General features: G+C 42.4%; 1 protein-coding gene across 4 annotated transcripts in view; it reads left to right on the top strand.

The window, feature by feature from the left end:
• pkn1b (protein kinase N1b) overlaps nucleotides 1-20,644 on the top strand; it is a 41,981-nt gene that overhangs the window by 9,496 nt on the left and 11,841 nt on the right. Inside the window, exons 1-9 of one of the 4 annotated variants that reach the window (XM_084743743.1) lie at nucleotides 8,790-8,953; nucleotides 15,616-15,916; nucleotides 17,004-17,143; nucleotides 17,273-17,393; nucleotides 18,631-18,776; nucleotides 19,132-19,345; nucleotides 19,472-19,666; nucleotides 20,023-20,132; nucleotides 20,435-20,578. In XM_084743743.1, the coding sequence (XP_084599869.1) occupies nucleotides 8,885-8,953; nucleotides 15,616-15,916; nucleotides 17,004-17,143; nucleotides 17,273-17,393; nucleotides 18,631-18,776; nucleotides 19,132-19,345; nucleotides 19,472-19,666; nucleotides 20,023-20,132; nucleotides 20,435-20,578 (1,440 nt within the window). In that variant the 5' untranslated portion in view covers nucleotides 8,790-8,884. Of the gene's footprint in view, nucleotides 1-8,789; nucleotides 8,954-11,094; nucleotides 11,451-15,615; nucleotides 15,917-17,003; nucleotides 17,144-17,272; nucleotides 17,394-18,630; nucleotides 18,777-19,131; nucleotides 19,346-19,471; nucleotides 19,667-20,022; nucleotides 20,133-20,434; nucleotides 20,579-20,644 lie in introns of those variants that run through there. The other 3 variants (XM_084743744.1, XM_084743745.1, XM_084743746.1) reach the window with 3 other exon arrangements.

A 20,644-nucleotide genomic window follows, 5' to 3' on the forward strand; every position in this document is an offset into this window, starting at 1 on the left:
ACACAATGTACAGCTGAGGATGAGGAGAATGTCACTGATTTTTGTGGTAGGGCAATACAGCCATGTGCAATATCCAAATTGCAGAAGCAAATTTTTTCATAAAGGAAAAATGTGTGACAAAACATCATTATAATAAAGTACTGTAGTGCTGCAGAGATGCACTGGCCTACAAATCTTGCAAATTGTGAAGCAATTTGAACATTCCCACTAATTGTTAATCATATTGCAGTCACAGTATCTGTCAAAGTAATTGTAATATGATGTTTGTTTGGTTTATACCATTTTTTTCAGCCATAGCAAGGGTCCAGTTTTATAGCAGTCCATCCAATAGCTGTTGAAATATTTCAGCCCGGACCATAAAACAACAATAAGCCACACTGTTGCACAGGGGGACAGGTTTTCTTCATTCACACAGTGGTTTATTTTAGTGTTTAATATTCTCTTGTGCATCAAATGTGTATTAATTCTCGATTGAAAATAGTCCCCAACAAATGTACTATACTACTATACTGCTGTTTTAGTAAGATTTGGTACTGCTGGTTTCCCAGCAGTTTTAAGAAATTACTGAGATTTTTTCTTTCAAATTAAAAATGTATTTGGGACCTGTTTAAAGATTTCTGTCTTCAGTAAATGAGTGTTCCTAGGAGCCACAGACAGGGTAAGAAAGTCATGAAGTATTCAGACTGAATACTAGAACAGCCTATAACATTGTTAGTTTTGGTATTTTTCCTGGGTTTGTTGATAGTAAGACAAATATAGAATAATTACAGCCTTATCCTTGAAACAGTCCGAGTGTTGCACAGTTACACAAACTTAAATGAGAAGCCGAACAAATCAAAAACCTAAAAACTGTATGTGCAGAGTCACTGCTGTCTGTAGACTACAGTGTCCTTAAAGCACGCTGCCTTTTCTAATGTGGACTTGTTTTCATTAGCCATTATACTATAATTAAAATAACACAGATCCGTAAACATTTGTTCCACTTGCGTGTTTTTCTTCTGCTTTTTCTGTGTTTATGAGTTCCATGTTATCGTAATCAACGGCATCAGTAAAGAGGGATAATCATCTGCATTATAGAATGGACCTCTTATCCCCCTCAGCCCTTCTGCCATAATCATTTTTAATCTGCTTTCCATGTCCATTACCATCATGCCTGCTCAACCATTCCATTACATAGCGGGGCAGCGGGGCTGTTTCCGCTCCCTGTGTCCCCTCCTGACCGCTGTAGGTGACTTGGGAGCATATTGCATGTAGAATAAAGCATCTGCCATACAGCGTGTAAGTTGACCCGTTATGTGCCAGATTCAGGAGTAAGAGACCCGATAGGCAATCTTAATGACCGCAGATTTAAACGCTGCATATGTCTGATTTTCTGGGAAAATCTCCCAGGGACATCGGCGCATAATTTACACAACATCTGAGTTTGGATCTGTCCCAGGGAGAGGGGGATATGCTAATGGATCATGTATCTCATTCATGTTTTGAACTGTCGGATTCCTGTGAGATTGCAGGGCTGTAAGATGCTGAATTATGGAACATCCATGGTTGAACACAACACTTGAAAAATCTAGGTTTAGTTCATCATGGGGCAGGGTTCAGCGTTAATGTTTTCTTTAACTTGCCTAGTCGGGCAAGTGGGTCAGAAATCTACTTGCCTGAGGTCAATTTTTACTTGCCCTTAGATGAATAGTTTATTTTAGTATGGGTTACCAAATAACAATAAAGACTACAGTTAATTGCTATGTTTAATCTAAGGCTGCAATGTCTGTAAAATGTCTGAAAATAAGGAAAAATGTAAGTCAAAATCCAAGGTGATGTCTAAAATTCAAAGATATTCAGTTACATAAATATGACAAGAAACAAAGAAAAGTTCTTCATATGTGAGAGACTGAAAACGACACAATTTGCATGAAAAATTATGAAAAAAATATGATTAATTGATTATCGAAATAGTTTAAATCTTTTAACTACTTGCTTGGCCAGTTATGTGCGTGTCTATTAAAGGTACTACAAGGACTTTTTTTGTTGATTTGGAACCCCCTGTGGACAAAAGCCATAGTGTTTCCATCATAATTACCACAAAAAAATTAAAATAAAATAAAAATAAAAAAATAAAAATGTAAACACAGACCAGTTTCATCTGATTTCAAGGAGAATCTGACCTGCTCAGATTAAGAACAGCCTTATTCTCATGGATGGTCGTGTTTGTTTATGTAGGTCATATAGAGTCATCAATATTAAATTGAAACCAGGTAAAAACTTGTTGTAGCTTTAAACTATAGACTGAAAATGAAAGAAAGTCGAGCAGCATGATGGCTCTCAGCCAGACACCATCTGTAACCCTCCCCTCTATCCCTGTGGACTGATGTCACTAGAAGGAGGAAGTGTAAGATACTCTGTTAATATGGATCCTAAGACGGCTGGACGGCTGCAGAAAATCCCCACAGCAGACACCATGGCCCCGTCACACAGCGCTGTGCAAGCATCACGCTTAAGCTGGTAGCAACTAAGCACAAAAACACTCCACATCAAACAACTTTTTGGGATTACAGTCCACTCCATTCAGGTTCCTGTCCTTATGCAGCTTAGATGACTGCATTTGCGTTGTGATTGTCACAAGTACTCAGATACAAGATAATGTATTGTGACCTTCTTACACCTTTATCTACACTACCTCAATCTTTCTTATTGTATGGTCCCTCCTAAGGCTTGACTGAACATCATTACATTTGAAGCTTCTACTGAGGTTTTTATATGAAGCTAATGTATGTTGTCATATTTAGTGATGTCACCACCCTAAACAACCTCTTTAACAAAATCCTCAATTTGAATAAAGTGATTGATCAGATTAAAGACGGAAGATCCAGAAGATCTGGACTGAATCACAGCACAGATTACTGTGCCTCATTTCAGCGTCACACGCCTGATTGACGTAGTTGCCCTCTGATGTGGAAGTTACAGGCACAAAACCCAACCTGTCTGGTTAATGTTACAGCAACACTCACTCTACAGAGCAGAAGCAGCCATGGCAAAGTCATGACCCAGGGGATATAAGTTTGCCATCCTGGAAAAAAAAAACCTTGCGCAAGGGACACGCTAGCACAGAGACGGCTCTGGAGATGAGGATAATAGATATGAAACACTAGATGCAACGTGTCATAATGACATGCCATCTGTATCTGTGATGGAGAGACCACTGATGATGATGATGACCTTTCCTCAGGTTAGAAAACACGATCATATTCTTCAAAAGAGTTGTTGAAGCTGGAATTTTTTTAAATTTATTTTGCTGTACTACTTACTAGCATTTTAATTGTTATGCAGTGTGAATTTGTGGTAGTTGGGTTAGGTTTTATTTATCGTGTGCATTTGTTATGTAAAATTGTTATGTGTTTAGTATTTATTTGTATTCATAGTATATATTTATATTTTTCAGTATACTTTAAACTGTTTGCAGTCAATATAATGTTCAATTTCAAATTCAAATTTTCCTTAGTAATGAAAAATGTTGTTCTTTCAAGATGGAGGACGGACTGGAGCCTGTTGTTTCTATGACAATGAATAAATATCTTGACAATTTCTAACACTTAACTATTAGCCTGCTGTGGTTGTATAAAACTTACCTTGCGACGCAGCTGGATTCTCAAGATCACGTGAGAGTCCGTCTTGCCAGGCTTCAAGTTATCCGTTTGTGACCATACCAAAAGTAGTGCAGCCAATCAGCGTCGCAGGAGGGACTACAGGCAGCTACGGGCAAAGTGACTCCTCTCAAACACTGACAGCTCCTGAAGTGGTTACCATGGGTACTGAAATAGCATCAGTTATATCAGAACTGGAGAGTTTCTTGGTGGAAAAGATATTTTCGCTCTTCTTCTGATAACTTTGATCTGATCGATTGAAGTTATCCCATATTAGAAGTGACAGGCAGATGGTTTCAACAGTCACCTGTCAGGCGTTTTTGAAAGTGCCTGCCCATTTCCAAACGGTTTCTAAGGACTACTTCCCAGATAGGTCTATGTATTAAGCCATGTCAGGTTAGTGTAAAACAAGAACCAGGCAGGTGAAAATATGGCTGACCAATCAAAAAGTAGCCTAAACTTTATCGGCAAATGTGGTGAGATATCAACTTTAAACAGAATGAATAGAGATGGAAAAAAAACTGCACAGCATCCGAGTGTTGTTTTAGAATTCTGATGTCAGCTTTATGAACAAACCTTCAAACTGCTCAGTAAAGCCCCTCACCTCTCCCATGTACGTATATTGTCTGTTTTTGCATGCACTGTTTTTTTTTTATCACCCTCTACTAAACCTCCAGTTTGGAAAGATGAAAAACCAGAGCATGACAGTGGTTGAAGAAGTCACGACTGTAAAACCATGAAGTGCCTCATTAGTTCTCCTCTGGGTAACACCCTTATCCAGGTTGACTGTTGTAGGTCAACAACTTTGTTTGCTGCCTTTTTTATATGCAGGTGGTGCTCAGTGGAGCATTCAGAGAAAAGTGGGCTATGTCTGTTGGATTCAAGTCCAAGGACCTTTTTACCTCTAAGCTGGTCAGTGCCTGCTTTTGACTGCTGCTTCTTTTCAAGCCTGAATAAACCAGCTTCACTCCTCGCTTGAGGAGATAACTATTAGGAAACTTTTTGTGTTTGCTTGGTCTGCAAAATTGTTGAGTTGTTTCAGTGTTGCTCACCTGTCTCTTTTTTCTGGAGCTGCTGTTACATGCATGACAGAAGCAGATTAAGTATGTGGACTATAGAGCCTTTCTCATTGGGGGTTTATGCTGCCTTATGCCTCGGGGCCTGAACAGAGCTCCTGTTTGTTGCTGCAGAGTTCACAATAAACAAAGCCGGGAACACAAACACATAAGCATTTACTGAAGTCCCTTGAGAAGATCGACCCGTTCACAAAGATGCCATTCATGCTGATCTGCTCCTCCACAGCTGTGGAGTGGACACTGCTGCAACACACACACACACAGACAGATGTGCACTGAAACGCACACAAGACACACATCCTCACCTAACATTGTGCACAGTCTTTCTGCCCTGGGACTGGGAGTTTCCTCTCCCCTCATGCACATCGTGTCTTCACACAGTGCTGGTTGTGCAGCAGATATACATACAGCCATGTTGCGCTGTAAAACGGCAAAAGGAGATTTGGCAACAGAATTTCTCCTGGAATATGAGGGATTTTGGGGATTAACATGCAACACACACACTCAGTCCAAGGTACATTCAGTAAGCCGTTAACTCGTTCATCGAGGGCCAGAGTTGAAATCATAATATGAGACTAGACATCAGCTGTGGTAATTTACTGATTTTGTTTAGTTTGTGTTCTCCTGGTTTTACAGGGGGGCTATAGTGCACTTTACACCAGAACTACACAATTATCCTAAATATTATCCAAATATCAATATGTTTGGTTTAACGCTGAAAAACAGTTGACAGAACAGCTCAGGCCTACCTTACACTTCCTATAATGCAACTCAATAGTATTTTTCATTATACATATATTATTCATCATATAGAAGTAGGTGTGGTTTTAGCTAAACCGGGTTTCATGCACAGGCGCCCAAAGGAGCTGCTTTGATTGGCCAGTAGGGTTCTCTGATCTCTGAACAGTGCCTGTCCCTGGCTCTATGTACACAAATCACTTTTGAGATACGTTGTGCAAAAGTGAGAGCATGTGGAACTTGCCATCTGTGAGCAAAAAATCCTCTGCATTTCAGACTCGCAGTGGCAGATTCAAGCAGTTGAAGTTATTGATTAGTGTTTGCAAAAAAGACAAATTGTTTGTGACAAAATATTCTACAGGTGTGCAGCTCTCATTGCATGGGTCCATATGCTGATTTGCAGAAGTGCAGATTTTGTCCATGACTTCATATTTTTTTGTGCATGTGAGTTTGTTTTGCACCATATTCATAGCAACAATTGTGACTCTCTATGAGTTCCTTAATCTGTGAATCATAGCACTGGATTTGTGCACCTGCACTGAAGAATTTGAGTAAGTGAAGCTGTTGTGTTGTGTTTGTGGGAGAGAAATAAACTCCTGAAGCATTTTTCTCAGCGACTTCATATTTACTGATACACGTGATTATTTTCTACAACTAGAAATGCTCACTGTCACACTGTTGTTTTGTCCCAATAATACCTTCATAAAAATACAAATCAACCAGAACACATCAAATTGTTGTTGCTGCTGAGAGTTGCTATACTTAACTCTGTTGCACTACAGTCAAATTGGCCCACTTACCCACATAAGAGTCAGCCTGTTCTGCTGGCTGAGTGTAACAGTGTCCTGAAGTTAACTCTGCAGTCTGTTGTACGCAGACTTCCCTCTGAACTGCTGTGTTGACATAATGAGGAGCAACATTTCCTCCTGTTAGTACTCCCATCATCCAGCTGACATTGCCTTACTGTGCTGTTTTATTCATTACCAGCCAGTTACAGTACATTAGTCCTGTGTGTGTTCTTGTGTGTCTATGCACATATGGTGTGAGTGTTCATGTGTCGTTGTGCTCAAGCTTCTCCTCTGGTGTATTACTTATATTATTCATTTGCTATCCATCGCTTTGTTTTATCTGCTGTGCAGTGGCATGAAGGCATCATTGTGTGTGTCTGTGTGTGTGTGTGTGTGTGTGTGTGTGTGTGTCTTTAGAGAGATTAATTGGAATTCACTGTTCATCCCCCCCACCTCCCCGCTCCACCTCAACCTCCAAACAACCCCCCACCCCACCCCCCTTTAACCCAAATCCCATCCACTGCCTGCTGAATGAGGCTGTGTGCAGACATCAAGATGTGAGGAGAATTTAAAGTTGTGTTTCTCCCAAATTCTGTCTCATTCTCTCTTTCACATGGAGTGTTTCAGTGTACGTCTGTAGGCCATACCAGGCATGCACACACACACACACACACACACACACACACACACACACAGGTTGCAGGAACACTGCAGGAGTGCAAGACAAGTGCAAGATTTTTAATTTGACAATAAAAAGTGACAACAAGTCCTATAGTGTAAATGCACAGTACTTTTTAAACAATATAACCATCACTGCCCACATATACTTCCATGCGTCCATTATATTGACATGGCTGTTAAGCAATACATCCACTAGAGGGCGCTGGTCAGAGTCAAACCCAAATAAGAGTCAAAAGTTGCCCCAAAGGAGAAGAGTCAAAGCTTTCTGACAGCAGCAAACATGGCGATGCTGGAGGAGACTGTAATAATGAACGGATGGTGGTGGTCTGTGCGCCATTTAATACCTACAAATGTGGGGACGGAGAATTGACGATGAATGTCATTTACAATACTATTGGATTTTTTTAAAACTTCTTTGTCGTGTCGTGGTTGTGTCTTGCTTGAACTACTGGCGACACTTCTACACAGAACCCATGACCACTGAAGGTGCTGTTCTGTTCCATCTGTATCTGCTAGCTTTCAGAAAACGCAGAAATATGGCTGAAATGAGCGTAGAGTACGGACAAAAAGCTCTGTCCGTATCTGTGAGTGTGTCCAACGCCTCAAGTTGATCAGCTGTTTATAACTATCAGTTATTTCTTAACTGTACTCTTTCTCTTTACCTTTTTCCCTCTCAGCAACCACAAGTGCCTGCAGCTTACAACAAAACACATTGCAAAAAAGGCTCACAATCACACACACAAAGCTCCCCTCATGACCTTGTGTTATGGCGTTTAATCCACATTTCCTGATGATAAACATATTTTCATCACCAGTAACCTCCTGGAAATCCCAATTCCTCCTCTCCCCTACAAAAACATCTTTCGCTATCTGGCTTAGGGTACACTTATTGAATGATTATTATTTTTGGCAGCACTACACTATAACAATTAGGCTGAAAGTCCGCTCCCAAGCCCCATCATTATTATTGTTGCGTGTGAATTGCTGGTGTTGGTGAGTAAGTGAATGAACGAGTAATAAAATGAGAGAGTAAGGTCTGGCAGCTGGAGAATTCCCCCCACTGCTTCTACCCCTTAATCTCTATTTATAGACACAGACAAGCCAAGATGAGCTGACAGGCCATTAAAACTTAATCAAATGGCTTTCTGTCACCCACCAGCAGCACTGGGCAGAAGTCTGCTAGCCAAAGTGTGTGACAGAGGACAATGCATGACGGATTGGCAATAAAATGGAGAAAAATAGGGAAGAGGGTGCAACATGAAAGAGGGTAGAGGTGTACAGAGATGAAAATACAGGGAGGGAATGATGGAAGAGATTGTAGAGAGAAAGAGATAGGGCAAAAAATACAAGACTAGACAATGCGGCAGATAGAAAATTGGTCAGCAGACCTGCAAACAGCAAACCACAGTCCTGTGTGAAAGATGGTGTGGTTTCACCCAAACATGCTGTGACAAACATGCGAATAAGACTTTCACAGCTATGACCTTTTGTTATATTTTTTAAGCATCATTGAAAATGTGATTATCTGTTATACCGATTGTTCATGTATGATACATTATACACATCAATACAATACATCAATTTAGGGCTGTAACTAATGATAATTTTCTTGAGTAATCGAAAAACCAGAGCGCAACCTCGCAACTTGAATGCATATATTAGTTATTTCTCCTTGAAGGGCTTCACGATGCAGTATGGTCGGTCATAACCAGGTGAACGTGATGAGACTGTGACTTTAAGAGCCGTATCTATTAACTGATTGTGATCTTAGTTCCTGATACTGTGGTCAACACAGTTTGGGTAGCTGCATGTTTTTCACAGACACGATGAGTGAAACAGTTTGGTACTACAGTCGTCACAGCGGCTCATGCTCAGGTCTGAAGTTTTAGGTTTTCGGTTTTGTTACGGTGGAGTCATTGATGACAGCTCAGCCATATTTGTAAAGGTGAGACAGTATGGATGCATGGGGGCTGTTATCTCTACAGCCACCAGTCCACATCACAGAGGAACCACTGAGATCCACACAGGCACGGTAAGGAAATATTTTCCTACCTGCTTACAGATATGGGACACAGATCATTTATGTCTTTTATCAAAGCAAAAGCAACCGTCAGCATTTTGCATATTGGCTTAACTTCGTGTTATTTCACTTCCTATTCCCCCATAGCAGAGTGGCAGAATAAGAAGAACTAGATGTGGTTTGGTGCCTCTTTTGAACACGTGTGTTTGTCCTTCGTTGTCTCTGTCTATGAGCATGTACCCTTTTTGTGTAAGCGCATGTGGTACAGCAGAAAGAGATAGGGAGCCAAAGAGGACCATCTGCCACACAGTGAGAGCTCTGAGGGTCAGCGACCTCGCACTGCTGAGTGTCTGAGTCAGATAAACCCATGACCCCGCGTGTCTCTGACTTGACAGTAAGAGGACAGAAGTCATACAGCAATGGGGGCTGTCAGAAACAGGCGGGGGGAGTGTGATCAGTCAGCGTTGCCTTTGTGTGTGATCTCTGCTCGTCCATGGCTTGGAGGTGGCGACTCAGCTTGTGGCCCCCGCTTTTCCTGTAAATTTAGATTTTGTGCGAGCTTCCAAAAAATTTTACTCAGCTTCCAGTCGACTTGCACGCAGCGGGCGAATGTCCATCTCATTCCTTTGTGTTTGTCGTTAGTCTCCATATGGCGTGGTGTTACATGAAGATGACATAACATTTTTTGTCCTTTCATCATTTTTTTGAAGACTTTTGTTATTCGTGTCTTGCTGCTCATGTGAAGTTCAGCTAGCTTATAACTTGTTATGAAGCCCTGTCCCTTCAGTAAAGGGTTTATTTAGTGCTCCATCATGGTGATGTTTTGTCCTTAACTCCTTCCTGTATTGTAGTGCCAACACATGTCACATAAATATATTGTATTATGCTTTCATATTCTATCACAAACAAGTGTTATTCTTTCTGTGTATGCCAGGAACATTCTGTGACCTTGAGAGATTAATGACTTCAACAGACTGTGATCCAACATGATTCTTAAGAAAACCAATAAATAAACCACCATGTGTGATTTATTTTCTCAAAGGGATAGTTCACCCATAAATGAAAACAGTGCTGCAGAATCTCCCATTTTTGGGTGAATGCATGTAAATAATGGAAATAGAAAGGCAAGGCGAGTTGATCTGTATCGCACATTTCAACAACAATTCAATTCAGTGTGTTTTGCATATAATGAAAGGCCTTGAGACAAAATGTAAAAGGAACATAGGGCAACATAAAAAGACATTTCAATACAACTGAAAGAACTGAACAAAAAATGAAAGTAAGATAAGACAGGAAAAAAGTTACAGTGCAGATTAGGTTTAATGAAAGGCAGAAGCAAACAGAAAGCAAGATTTAAACAAACTAGGTGCAGCAGACGTGCAGTTTTCTGGGAGTTATAAAAACCGCAAAGCTGTCTCTCCACGTTTAGTTTTGATCTTGGAGACAGAAAGTAGACCTGTCCCAGACGACCTGAGAGGTCCAGATGGTAACGTAGCAGAAGATCATAGACGTATTTTGGCCAGGGATCGCAAACTGCCGGCCTGAGAACCGTGTCCTGACCCTGTTACCCCTCCCTTCAGCTCGCGACATGATGTCCAAAAAATATATATATATTCAAAATTACTTCCCTCATTGTTTCATACCAATTTAAACTACTCCTTCATATAAAATTAAAATAACAACACATTAAAGACTAGTTGAAAAAATGTGTGATGGCCTCAAGCCAATATGAGATTGAGGCCCCTGAGCTTGGCCCCTATTTAGTGCTTTACAAACCAACAGCGGTATTTTAAAGTCAATTCTGACAGGATGTCAGTGTGAAGAACTCGCAACTAAAGTGATGTGACCCACTTTTACATACTGCATATATATGCTTATATTATACTTCCATGTGTGTGTGCATGCACATACACACACACACACACACACACACGCACACACACACACACACGCACACACACACACAGTGATAAGCATGGTCTGATCGTCCATTTAACATAACCACAATCTATCACAACAGCCTGTATCTCAGCTTTGGAGACCCAGTAGCAGGAAGCAGAGTGGCTGTGAGCTCTCTCACTTACAAAACCAGTGTGTGTGTGTGTGTGTCTGTGTGTGTGTCTGCACAAAGTGCATGACGCCTCAGTCTCTATCTGGCAAAGAGCAGAACAGGAAGCAGCGAGGTGGGGCTCGGTCTGTGCTGTTCTCTCTTCCTCTCCTCCACCTCGTTCACTCGCTCCGGTTTTAGACAGGCTTTTGATTCCTGGCGGGAAGGACATCCTGGATTTTGAGGAGGCAGGAATAGCACTTGGTGTTGCCTCATTGGCGCTCCTGTCAGTGGCTGTCTGAGTGTGTGTGTGTGTGTGTGTGTGTGTTGCAGGGGGTAGGGAGGGGTCGGGACTGAATCCAGAGGCCAAACATGGCCAGTGAGGGCGTCCTGGAGGAGCTGCCAGGGGATCCACCGCTTGATTCCCCAGTACAAACTGAGCAGAGTGACACTGAGTCTTCGGTAGGCAACTGTGGTCATAGGCCTCAACATGGCCGCCTTTTTCTCTTTCCATCCATTACTACGGCCCTTCTCTTTTCTGTCGGCTTCCTCGTTCACTTCCTGTAAAAACATCTCCTGTCTGACAACGAATCACTTGTGAGTTTTCATTCCTGTCTGCTGTTGTGATTTTGCCCCGCTGTGTGAGCTGTCTTACACCTCGCTCCAGAGGTTCTTTGTTGTAAAACACCAGGGATTAAGTTGTATTGTGTTGAACAGGAGTGCGTCACAGCACAAACTCTCCCTTCCTGCCGTTCATGGCATGTTACTGCCTCTGCTTTCTCTTCTGCCTTGAATGGCTTTGGCCTCCACTGCTAGTCACACAGAGCTTCTCTGGCCAGCCACATCACAAATTATGTGCAATACATGTGAATGTTTATGTCTGTGTCTGTACCAGTTTTTCATCTTTAAAAAAATTTGATGTTGGATCTGAGGTTTGTCCAGACCAAACTCCATTTTTGCAGTGGTACTAGTCTTCATGATTTTGTTCCAAAACTATAAACCCCAAATTCAAAAAAGTTTGGATGCTGTATAAAACATAACCAAAAACCTTTCAATGTATATTTATTGCTTTTTGCAAATATACTCTCTTTCTGAATTTGATGCCTCTAACATGTTGTAAAATTTGTGAATGTTTACCAGTGTTACATCACCTTCTCTTTTAGCAACACTTTGTAAGCGTTCAGGAACTGAGGACAGCAATTGTTGAGGTTTTGAAAGCAAAATTCTTTCTCACGTTTGCTTGATATACGAGTTCAGGTTCTCACCAGTCTGGGGTCTGTGTGGTCGTATTTTGTACTTCATAACCTGGGAATGTGTCCTGGCATTGTCTTGCTGAAATAAGCAGGAACGTCCCTGAAAGAGATGTTGTCTGGATGGCAGCATATGCTCCTCTGTATAAACCTTTTTACACAGATGTGAGGGTTACCCATGATGCCATGGGCACTAACACACCCAAATACCATCACAGATGCTAGCTTCTTAAGTTAGCACTGGTTGGGATCTGGATGGCCCCTCTCCTCTTTAGACACAGTGTCGATAATTTCTGAAATCAATCAGAAATCTGACCTCATCAGATTATAGGACACTTTTCCACTTTGTGTCAGTCCATGTTCCAGATGAAGCCCACAGTGTTTCTGATGTTCATGATATATGCCTTTTACATGGTATTTGTAGATGCTGCAACAAACTGTTTTTACTGACACCAGTTTTCAATGCAGCGTCACCTGAGGGGTCAAAGGTCACAGACATTTAGTGTTGGTTTTTGGCTGTCCCTCATACGTCTCTGGATTCTCTGAATCATTTAATAATAGCATGGATTGTAAATGGTGAAATCCATAAATTCCTTGCAGTTTTGTGTTGAGACATGTTCTTAAACAGTTGGAGTATTTGTCCACGCAGTTTTGCTTGCGAATTACTGAGCCTTTCAAGGATGCCAGTTAACATGTTTATGTTTTGAATGTCCCAAACAAGTGTTTTTTTAAGCTTTCTACAACTTTCACAGTCTTGTGTTACCCCTGTCCCAACTTATTTGAAAAAATTCAGAATGAGTGTATATTTTCATTGTACAGTAGAGAGTGTATATTTAATTCAAGTCATTGCATTTTTGTTTTTCATTTGAAGTTTTACAAAGTGTCCAAACTTTTTTTGGAATTGGGGTTTGTAGTTTGTGAAACATGCTCAACTACATGGCCTCAGAGTTGTGTAATGACATTAACATTGCATTAAAGCTGCAGTTAAAATCCTGCGAGCACTTGGCCTGCGCCATGTGGTTTTGGTCAGTTGCTCGGGCCGTGCCTGACTGTTGTAGCGTATTGTGTTGCAGATGGATTATGGCTTTAATGAGAGCAGAGCTGTAGCCCCGGCCTGCATGTAGCTGGATGGACACAGAGACCTAAGAAGTTGTAATCAGATCTGCTAAGCTGGACGGCTGGCTGCACAGTGCAGTAAAAGGCCCTGAGCACCCCGTCATTATACTCTGGCAGAGGGGAGGGGATAGTCCTCACTATTCAAGTGTGTGTGTGTGTGTGTGCATGTGTGATCTGATGAGATCAAATGTCACAACATTGAATTAATGCATGGCATCTCCAGGCTCTCAAGCTGCTTTTAAACAGGTTTATGAAAAATATGTGTGGTTCTCTGTATGAACACACGGGGTGGACACAATAACATAAACCGTTAATAGCGACATACAGTACATTCTTTTTGTGAAGCTCATAATGTTCAGACACCTGCAGTATTTTTAGACCTTTAGTGTGGTGTCGTTGTTGGGGTTGGTTAGGTGTTTACATTATTTTGTCCTCCTTTCTTGCGTTCAGTCCCTGTGCATGAGGACTTCTTGTCTAGGTTATATTTATCAGTGTATCAGTAAACTTTCTCATGGCCAGGAGCTATTTGGGGGCTTTTATGTGAATATTAGGTCAGATTCTTTAACATTTCTTTTAATTCACTAATTAATTCATATTTCATAAGGATAACAATTGGTTTTTCTATGCTGCTTTTTCCATTTTTTAAAACAGAATGAAACGTTGTCTAACCTTTAGCGGTCTGAGTGGGCGGTTTCCACGGCAGCAGATAACTGACATTTGAGGGCTGATGATGCTTGGAGACGAGCCGTCAACCTCAGTTCACAGATCTGTAAAGTCTATGAACGTTAAGCTATTTTTTACCACTTTACCAACAAGTGATTTGGGATGTTCTTTTTACAACATTCAGCATTTTGGAGAACCCATCGTGAACCCATCGTGCTGTTCCATTTGTATTTCACTTGGAAGGTGGAAGCTAATTAGCTTAGGTTGCTAAAGTTAGCACTGATTCCCACACAGCGTTATTTTCTGTACATTACATCAACACCTGCTGAGTCATAGGCAGCTCCTACCAAGGCTGAATAACTGGTCAAAATTTTATCAAATCCTGCAATGTTCCTGCAGCCTGCCTGAGCTTCCTCAAGTCTGGAGAGGAGGGGTCAGGAGTATAAAAGTAAAAAGTAAAAAGTCCTCTGAAGGACATTTTTACCTTCTTCTTCCTCCCCACTTGTCTATTTGTCTTGTTTGGCCTTCTGTGTTGTTTTCTATCTGTCATGCATAATATGCACTGATGGATATACTAAGCAATCGACTTTTTTTGAATTATTGTTGTCTATATTTAGACTAGAATTGGTCTTGATGTTGGAAGGTGCCATGCTATGGTGAAAAATAAAAATAATCAATGCTTCCCCTCTGATGCATTAAAACTAAGTAACAAGCCTGATCTGAAAAGGTAAGGAGTAGAAAGTATGTGTAAAATGTAGGCAGTAAAAGTAAACGGCAGAGAAAAATAAATAGTCAAGTATAGTTACCAGAAAACTCGACCCAAGTACAGTCACTTCATTAGTGCCCACGTCTGATGAAATAGGATTTCCAGTATTAATGCACTATTTGGACTGCAGAACAGCAATTTTTGGATGTGCTGTTGTTACATATTGCTCATTTAAACTACAGGAGAATCTGCTCCTTGTGAAAATCTGTCTGAAAACGGCAAACGCTGCACACACACAGATTTGTTTGATTGTATTTACGCATATATGTTGCTGTATACATGTACACTCTTTGTGCGTATGTTTACTTACAGGAGCAGAAACGACACTGATTGATTTTACTCTGTATTAATGCTGTTCTAATCAGCTGTAATCCGGTTAGTGTCGATCAGTAGGAGAGCTGATGTGAGCACTCAGCTTTTTACGAACTTGAGCGCTGCCTCTGCTTTGATGACGCCTCACGGTCTCAGCTCGGCAGGTTTCACATTTTGAGGATTCACTCAGAGTTGCTGTTTTCACCTCCTTTTATCCGACAGTGCTCCACTTTGTCAGAACTGTGCAGGGTGACTGTCACAGGCTTTGTCTGTTGTAACCTCGACTCAGCAGCTCTCAGCTGGAGGTGTCACCTTTGAATTGCTTTCTCTTTCAACCCGAATTGAATAATCCCCCACATGCACAGTGAGCTAAATATAGTTTGACTTTCTTTTTTTCATATTTGTACCATTTTCCGCAAACACGGCAACGCCTCATCCATCTTATATTCTGGTGTTACTTCCTTCTCCTTGTATGTGCTCTTCTTACGCATCTCACCCTCCATCTTTTCTCCTTGCTCAGACTGATCCAGGCGGGCTGTCGGTGCTCCAGCAGCTCGGTCTTGACCAAAACTCCGACTTCTCCGACTCCAGCGTGCAGCAGCGCCTGGATGAGCACCGCGAGAGGATCCGCAGGGAGATCCGCAAGGAGCTGAAGATCAAGGAGGGTGCGGAGAATCTGCGAAGGGCCACCACCGACAAGAGGAATGCCCAGCAGGTGGACTCGCAGCTCCGCAGCTCCAAGCGCAAGCTGGAGTCCCTCCACTCTCAGCTGCAGGAGCTGGACGCACACATTGTGGTCAAAGGCCCTGATGAGAACAAAGGTACAGTATCCACCTTGCTGAAGTGGTTTATAAGCACCTGTGCCACTGTGAGATGAGCCAGTTGTCCTTATAACTACATAGTTTATTTATTAGTTTACTCCAAAAAATCTTATCTATGAGTTTGCAGGTTTTATGTAATTTCTGCTTTGCTTTGTGCTAAATGCTAACTTTAGTATGCTAATATGCTGATGATTAATTTTCATTCACCATTGTATTTAAAGCTACCACAAGGACCTTTCAAAATATAATGTCAATGTGGGTCCATCCTGACAATAATCGGGCAGAAATACAAACTGGAAATGCTGCTACTTCTTCTTCTTCTTTTATTATTCTATTATGTTTCCAGCAGATTCGACTTTTCACAGAGGTCAAAGTCAGTTTGCGCATGTCACAAAAAAGTTTTGATTGATCGGATCCTCAGACGTAGCAGGATCAGTTCAGTCAGATAGAAGAAATATTCATTCATTCATTTTCTGTAACCGCTTATTCCGTAAGGGTCGCGGGCTGCTGGAGTCTATCCCAGCTGTCATTGGGCGAGAGGCGGGGTTCACCCTGGACAAGTCGCCAGTTCATCGCAGGGCTGACACATAGACAGACAACCACTCACACTCACATTCACACCTATGGGTAATTTAGAGTCACCAATTAACCTAGCATGCATGTCTTTGGACTGTGGGAGGAAGCCAGAGAACCTGGAGAGAACCCATGCAGACACGGGGAGAACATGCAAACTCCGCACAGAAAGGGCCTGCCCCAGCAAGGGGCCCCGGGGGATCGAACTCAGGACCTTCTTGCTGTGAGGTGGCAGTGCTAACCACTGCACCACCGTGCCGCCCAGAAGAAATATTGTCCATGTAAAAAGTTATTAGGTCATAAACTAAAGTGTTGGACAAATTGAAATTTTGATGTGAGAGAAGGTTATTACAATTTATTCCGAGGGTGACATGAATGTTGGATATGATGGGCTGCTTGTCTAAAGAGGTTTTCATCACACTAGCATAAACTGAAACTAGTGGCAGTGAAATGTATGCGCTACCAAAGGATGAACAATAATGCTTTAACAACCCTTACCACTCCTCTTGCCCAGACGCTCCCAAGTCTCCAGGGTCGGTCAGTCGGACGTCGGCCAACCAGCACCGCATTGCAGCGTTGGAGCGGCAGCTAAACATCGAGCTAAAGGTTAAACAGGGAGCAGAGAACATGATTCCAATCTACCAAGGTACCAAGGTATTCATCTGGCGCCACAGTTTGCCATACCTCATGTTCACCACATTCACTTTACTGTTCTGTAATATTCATTTTGTGCTTCTTCATTCTCTCCCTCATCACCTCCTGTTTTTTTCTGTCTCTCTACAGGACAAGAAGCTTCTCCAGACGGCTCAGCAGATGCTGCAGGACAGCAAGACAAAGATCGACATCATTCGCATGCAGATCCGAAAGGCCATGCAGGCTACGGAGCAGTCTGAGGACAACCAAAGTAACCATCATGCTCTTCTTTTTATCCTCACTCCTATCGTTCAATTCCTCTTTCATCCCACCTGTCACTCTTTCAGCTTATAAACACTGCATATTTTATGATGTGGGTAGTAATGGATCAATTCTTGCTTCAGAACCTCACAGTGCACAGTCCTCCAGTCACGCACACACACATATTGTCCATTATAGCCCTCTCACTGGCTCAGGTTAGAGCCTTATTGATGTTCCTGCATCCCCTTGATGTTGCCCAACAACTAAAAGCCATGCCTCATTTAACAGAGGTTAGAGAGGAGGCAGGACAGATGCGGGGAGCCAGGAAGGGAGTGAGACTGAAAGGACTGAGTCAGAGATGACGACAGGGTGATGTGGAGGGAAGGAAGGAGTCAAAGATGAAAGAGAGAATAAGTAGGAAAAAGCTCAGATCCTGGAAAAGGACAGTAGATTGACTGAATTAGGCACAAGCCTCTAATGGGAGTCTGTTTTCTCTCCATTCTGTTTTATTTTCCTCACGCGCCGTCTCTACAGACAAGTAGGGTCCACAGGTGTTATATAAGACCCTGCCTACAGGCACAAACACCTTCAGCAACATTGAGATAACACCTCATCAGTGCCAGTGACGAAAGTGTGCCGATACACAGCACACAAGTATCCGACTGAAGCAGTACAATCACACTAAGTGGCAAACACACCTCTCTCCACACACATCGCCATGCTTAACACCAACTAGCTAGCGTGGTTCAGGTGCAACTGATAAGAGGGAGGAGCTGGTTGATGAGGAGCCTCTTGAAACAAACACACAAAAAAACACCAAGTACACAATACACTGACCGTAACATCTGTGCTTTAAAGCAGAACACATGACCTCTTGTTTGTGAAAGGGGTCATTTAATGATACCCCGACAGAATTATCACCTGACTCTGCAGTTCTTCTCAACTCTGCAGCTCTTTGTTTTGATCTTCCTCCGTTTTTGGTTCATTCTCACTGGTCTCATCAGCATTGTGTTTTTTAACCACAGCAGGCAGCTCTACAAACCTTTTGTGCACCAGCTGACCTGCGCTTAACAGAGGGCAGTTAGCAAGTTGCTGATGAACACAGTGGCACAATGAGCGTAGAGGGACATGAAATTATTCAAAATCTTGTTTTGAAGTCGCATCATTTACTACGCCAGTGATCAACATATATCAGCTGCGCATACTGCTCATGTGCCATTGTTGATAAGCCTGTCATTTTGTCGCAGGTAAGCCAGACCTGTTTGGGGTGGAGCTACGTGTGGAGGAGCTGTGGCATCACTACCGTGTGGAGCACGCCATGGCCGAGGGGGCCAAGAACATGCTGCGACTGCTGGGTGCAGGAAAGGTCCAAGACAAGAAGGCCATGGCTGAGGTCAGAAAACGGACACATGCCGAGATTATTTGGTTTAAAACATAACTTTAGCTAGTTGGTTTGATCCGCTGCTCCAGTGTAGTATCAGTAATGTACTGATAACTGTTGTCAACATCGATACAGAGCAGAGTTTACACAAATGTGCACATTTTCTATATTGATTTCACATGTAACCACATTGTAATGATTCCACAATTTCATGCATCGGCTCCAAAGGTCAGTAATGATGCTAAGCTAAGCTAACAGGCTGCTGGCTGTAGCTGCGTATTTCCTGTACAGACATACTGTAAGAAGAGTGCTGATCTATTCACTCTCAGCAAGAAACTTATTTCCCAAAATTTCATTTTGTCTGCAGGCTCAGTGTGGTCTGAGCGAGTCTTCCCAGCGTTTGGACGTGCTCAGGTGTTCTCTGGAGCAGAGGCTGCTGGAGCTCCCTGAGGATCATCCCAAGGCCTGCCTCATCAAGGAAGAGCTCGTGCTGGCCTCGTCCTCGGCCTTCAGCTCCCGCCACAGCACCCCCTATGTCCATAACCAGTACAGCACTTTGAGCAAGCCGTCGCCACTCACGGGTATTGAATTAGATATTTGGTTTTAATCTCCATCTCATGGTTTTCTTTTCAAGAGCTGCGTCACTCTTCTTCTTACCTTTTCGAGCGCTGATCTTTATAAATCGAGAGACTTTTCCTTCCTCCCAGGTACTCTTCAGGTGCATCTTCTTGGCTGTGTGGGGCTGCTAGAGGTCGTCCCAGGTCGGAGCAGAGGGAACCCGTTGGTTCTTCCCTCTCACTCTCCGGCAGATGGACGTTCCTCATTCAAACTGAGTGGCCTCTACAGCCGAAGCACCAGCAGCATGAGCCTCAAGATCCCCGGCAAGAACGAGGAGCTCTCCAGTAAGTGTTTCATGTCTTATTTTGAGCAGCTTCCTTTGAATGTACATAATGTGTTGTTCACAGTTATAAAATGTGTGTAATGTGGAATATTCTGCTCCATGCTTGATGTTTAACAGTTTCCAATGAATCAGACATTTCATCTTTTTTCTAATTTTAGCAAATGATTTTACTTTTAACCATAAAGAAACATTTTTTTGATATTTATTTGAAATATTTTGGACAATTCAAATCCAAGAATTATTTAAAATCTGTATTTTTGCTCTCTTCAATATTTCAAATGGTTTCCACAGTTGAAATAAATAAAGGCAGTGTTTTTACTGTAAAAAGCGGTGTCTGTGTGTGCGTGTGTTTTGCAGCTGAAGTGAGCGCGGTGCTGAAGCTGGAGAACACAGTGGTGGGTCAGACAGTTTGGAAAACAGTTGGAGAGCAGGCCTGGGACCAGACCTTCACTGTAGAGCTGGAGAGAGTAAGACACAACACACTTTCAAGCTGTTTTCACGTATGCGCTCAAACTATACCCTAAGAATCAAGTCAGGACATTCTGTCCTTTCACAAACGCAGCGCACATTAGGAGATTGTCCGCATCAGACGTAATCACACGGAAATACGCCATATGTATTAGGTGAAAGTGGTGCCTGCAGAGCAAGGAAGAGGAGTAGGAAGACACGACCGTAATGAGAACTAATGCTGAAAAGAGAATTAAAGACTGTAGTTTTGAAATGTAAAAAGCATCATGTTACATCCTGGGTGTTTGTGTTGTGTGATCAGTCCAGGGAGATGGAGATTGCAGTGTACTGGAGAGATTATCGCTCCCTGTGTGCTCTGAAGTACCTGAAGCTGGAAGAGTTCCTGGATAACCAAAGACACCAAGTCCAGCTGGAACTGGAGCCGCAGGGGCTGCTGCTGGCTGAGGTGCTTGACACACACAAAAACTCACACACACACACACACACACACACACACACACACACACACACA

The sequence above is a fragment of the Lutjanus erythropterus genome, chromosome 19, assembly GCF_056507025.1.
Source record: "Lutjanus erythropterus isolate fLutEry1 chromosome 19, fLutEry1.hap2, whole genome shotgun sequence".
NCBI lineage: Eukaryota > Metazoa > Chordata > Actinopteri > Lutjaniformes > Lutjanidae > Lutjanus > Lutjanus erythropterus.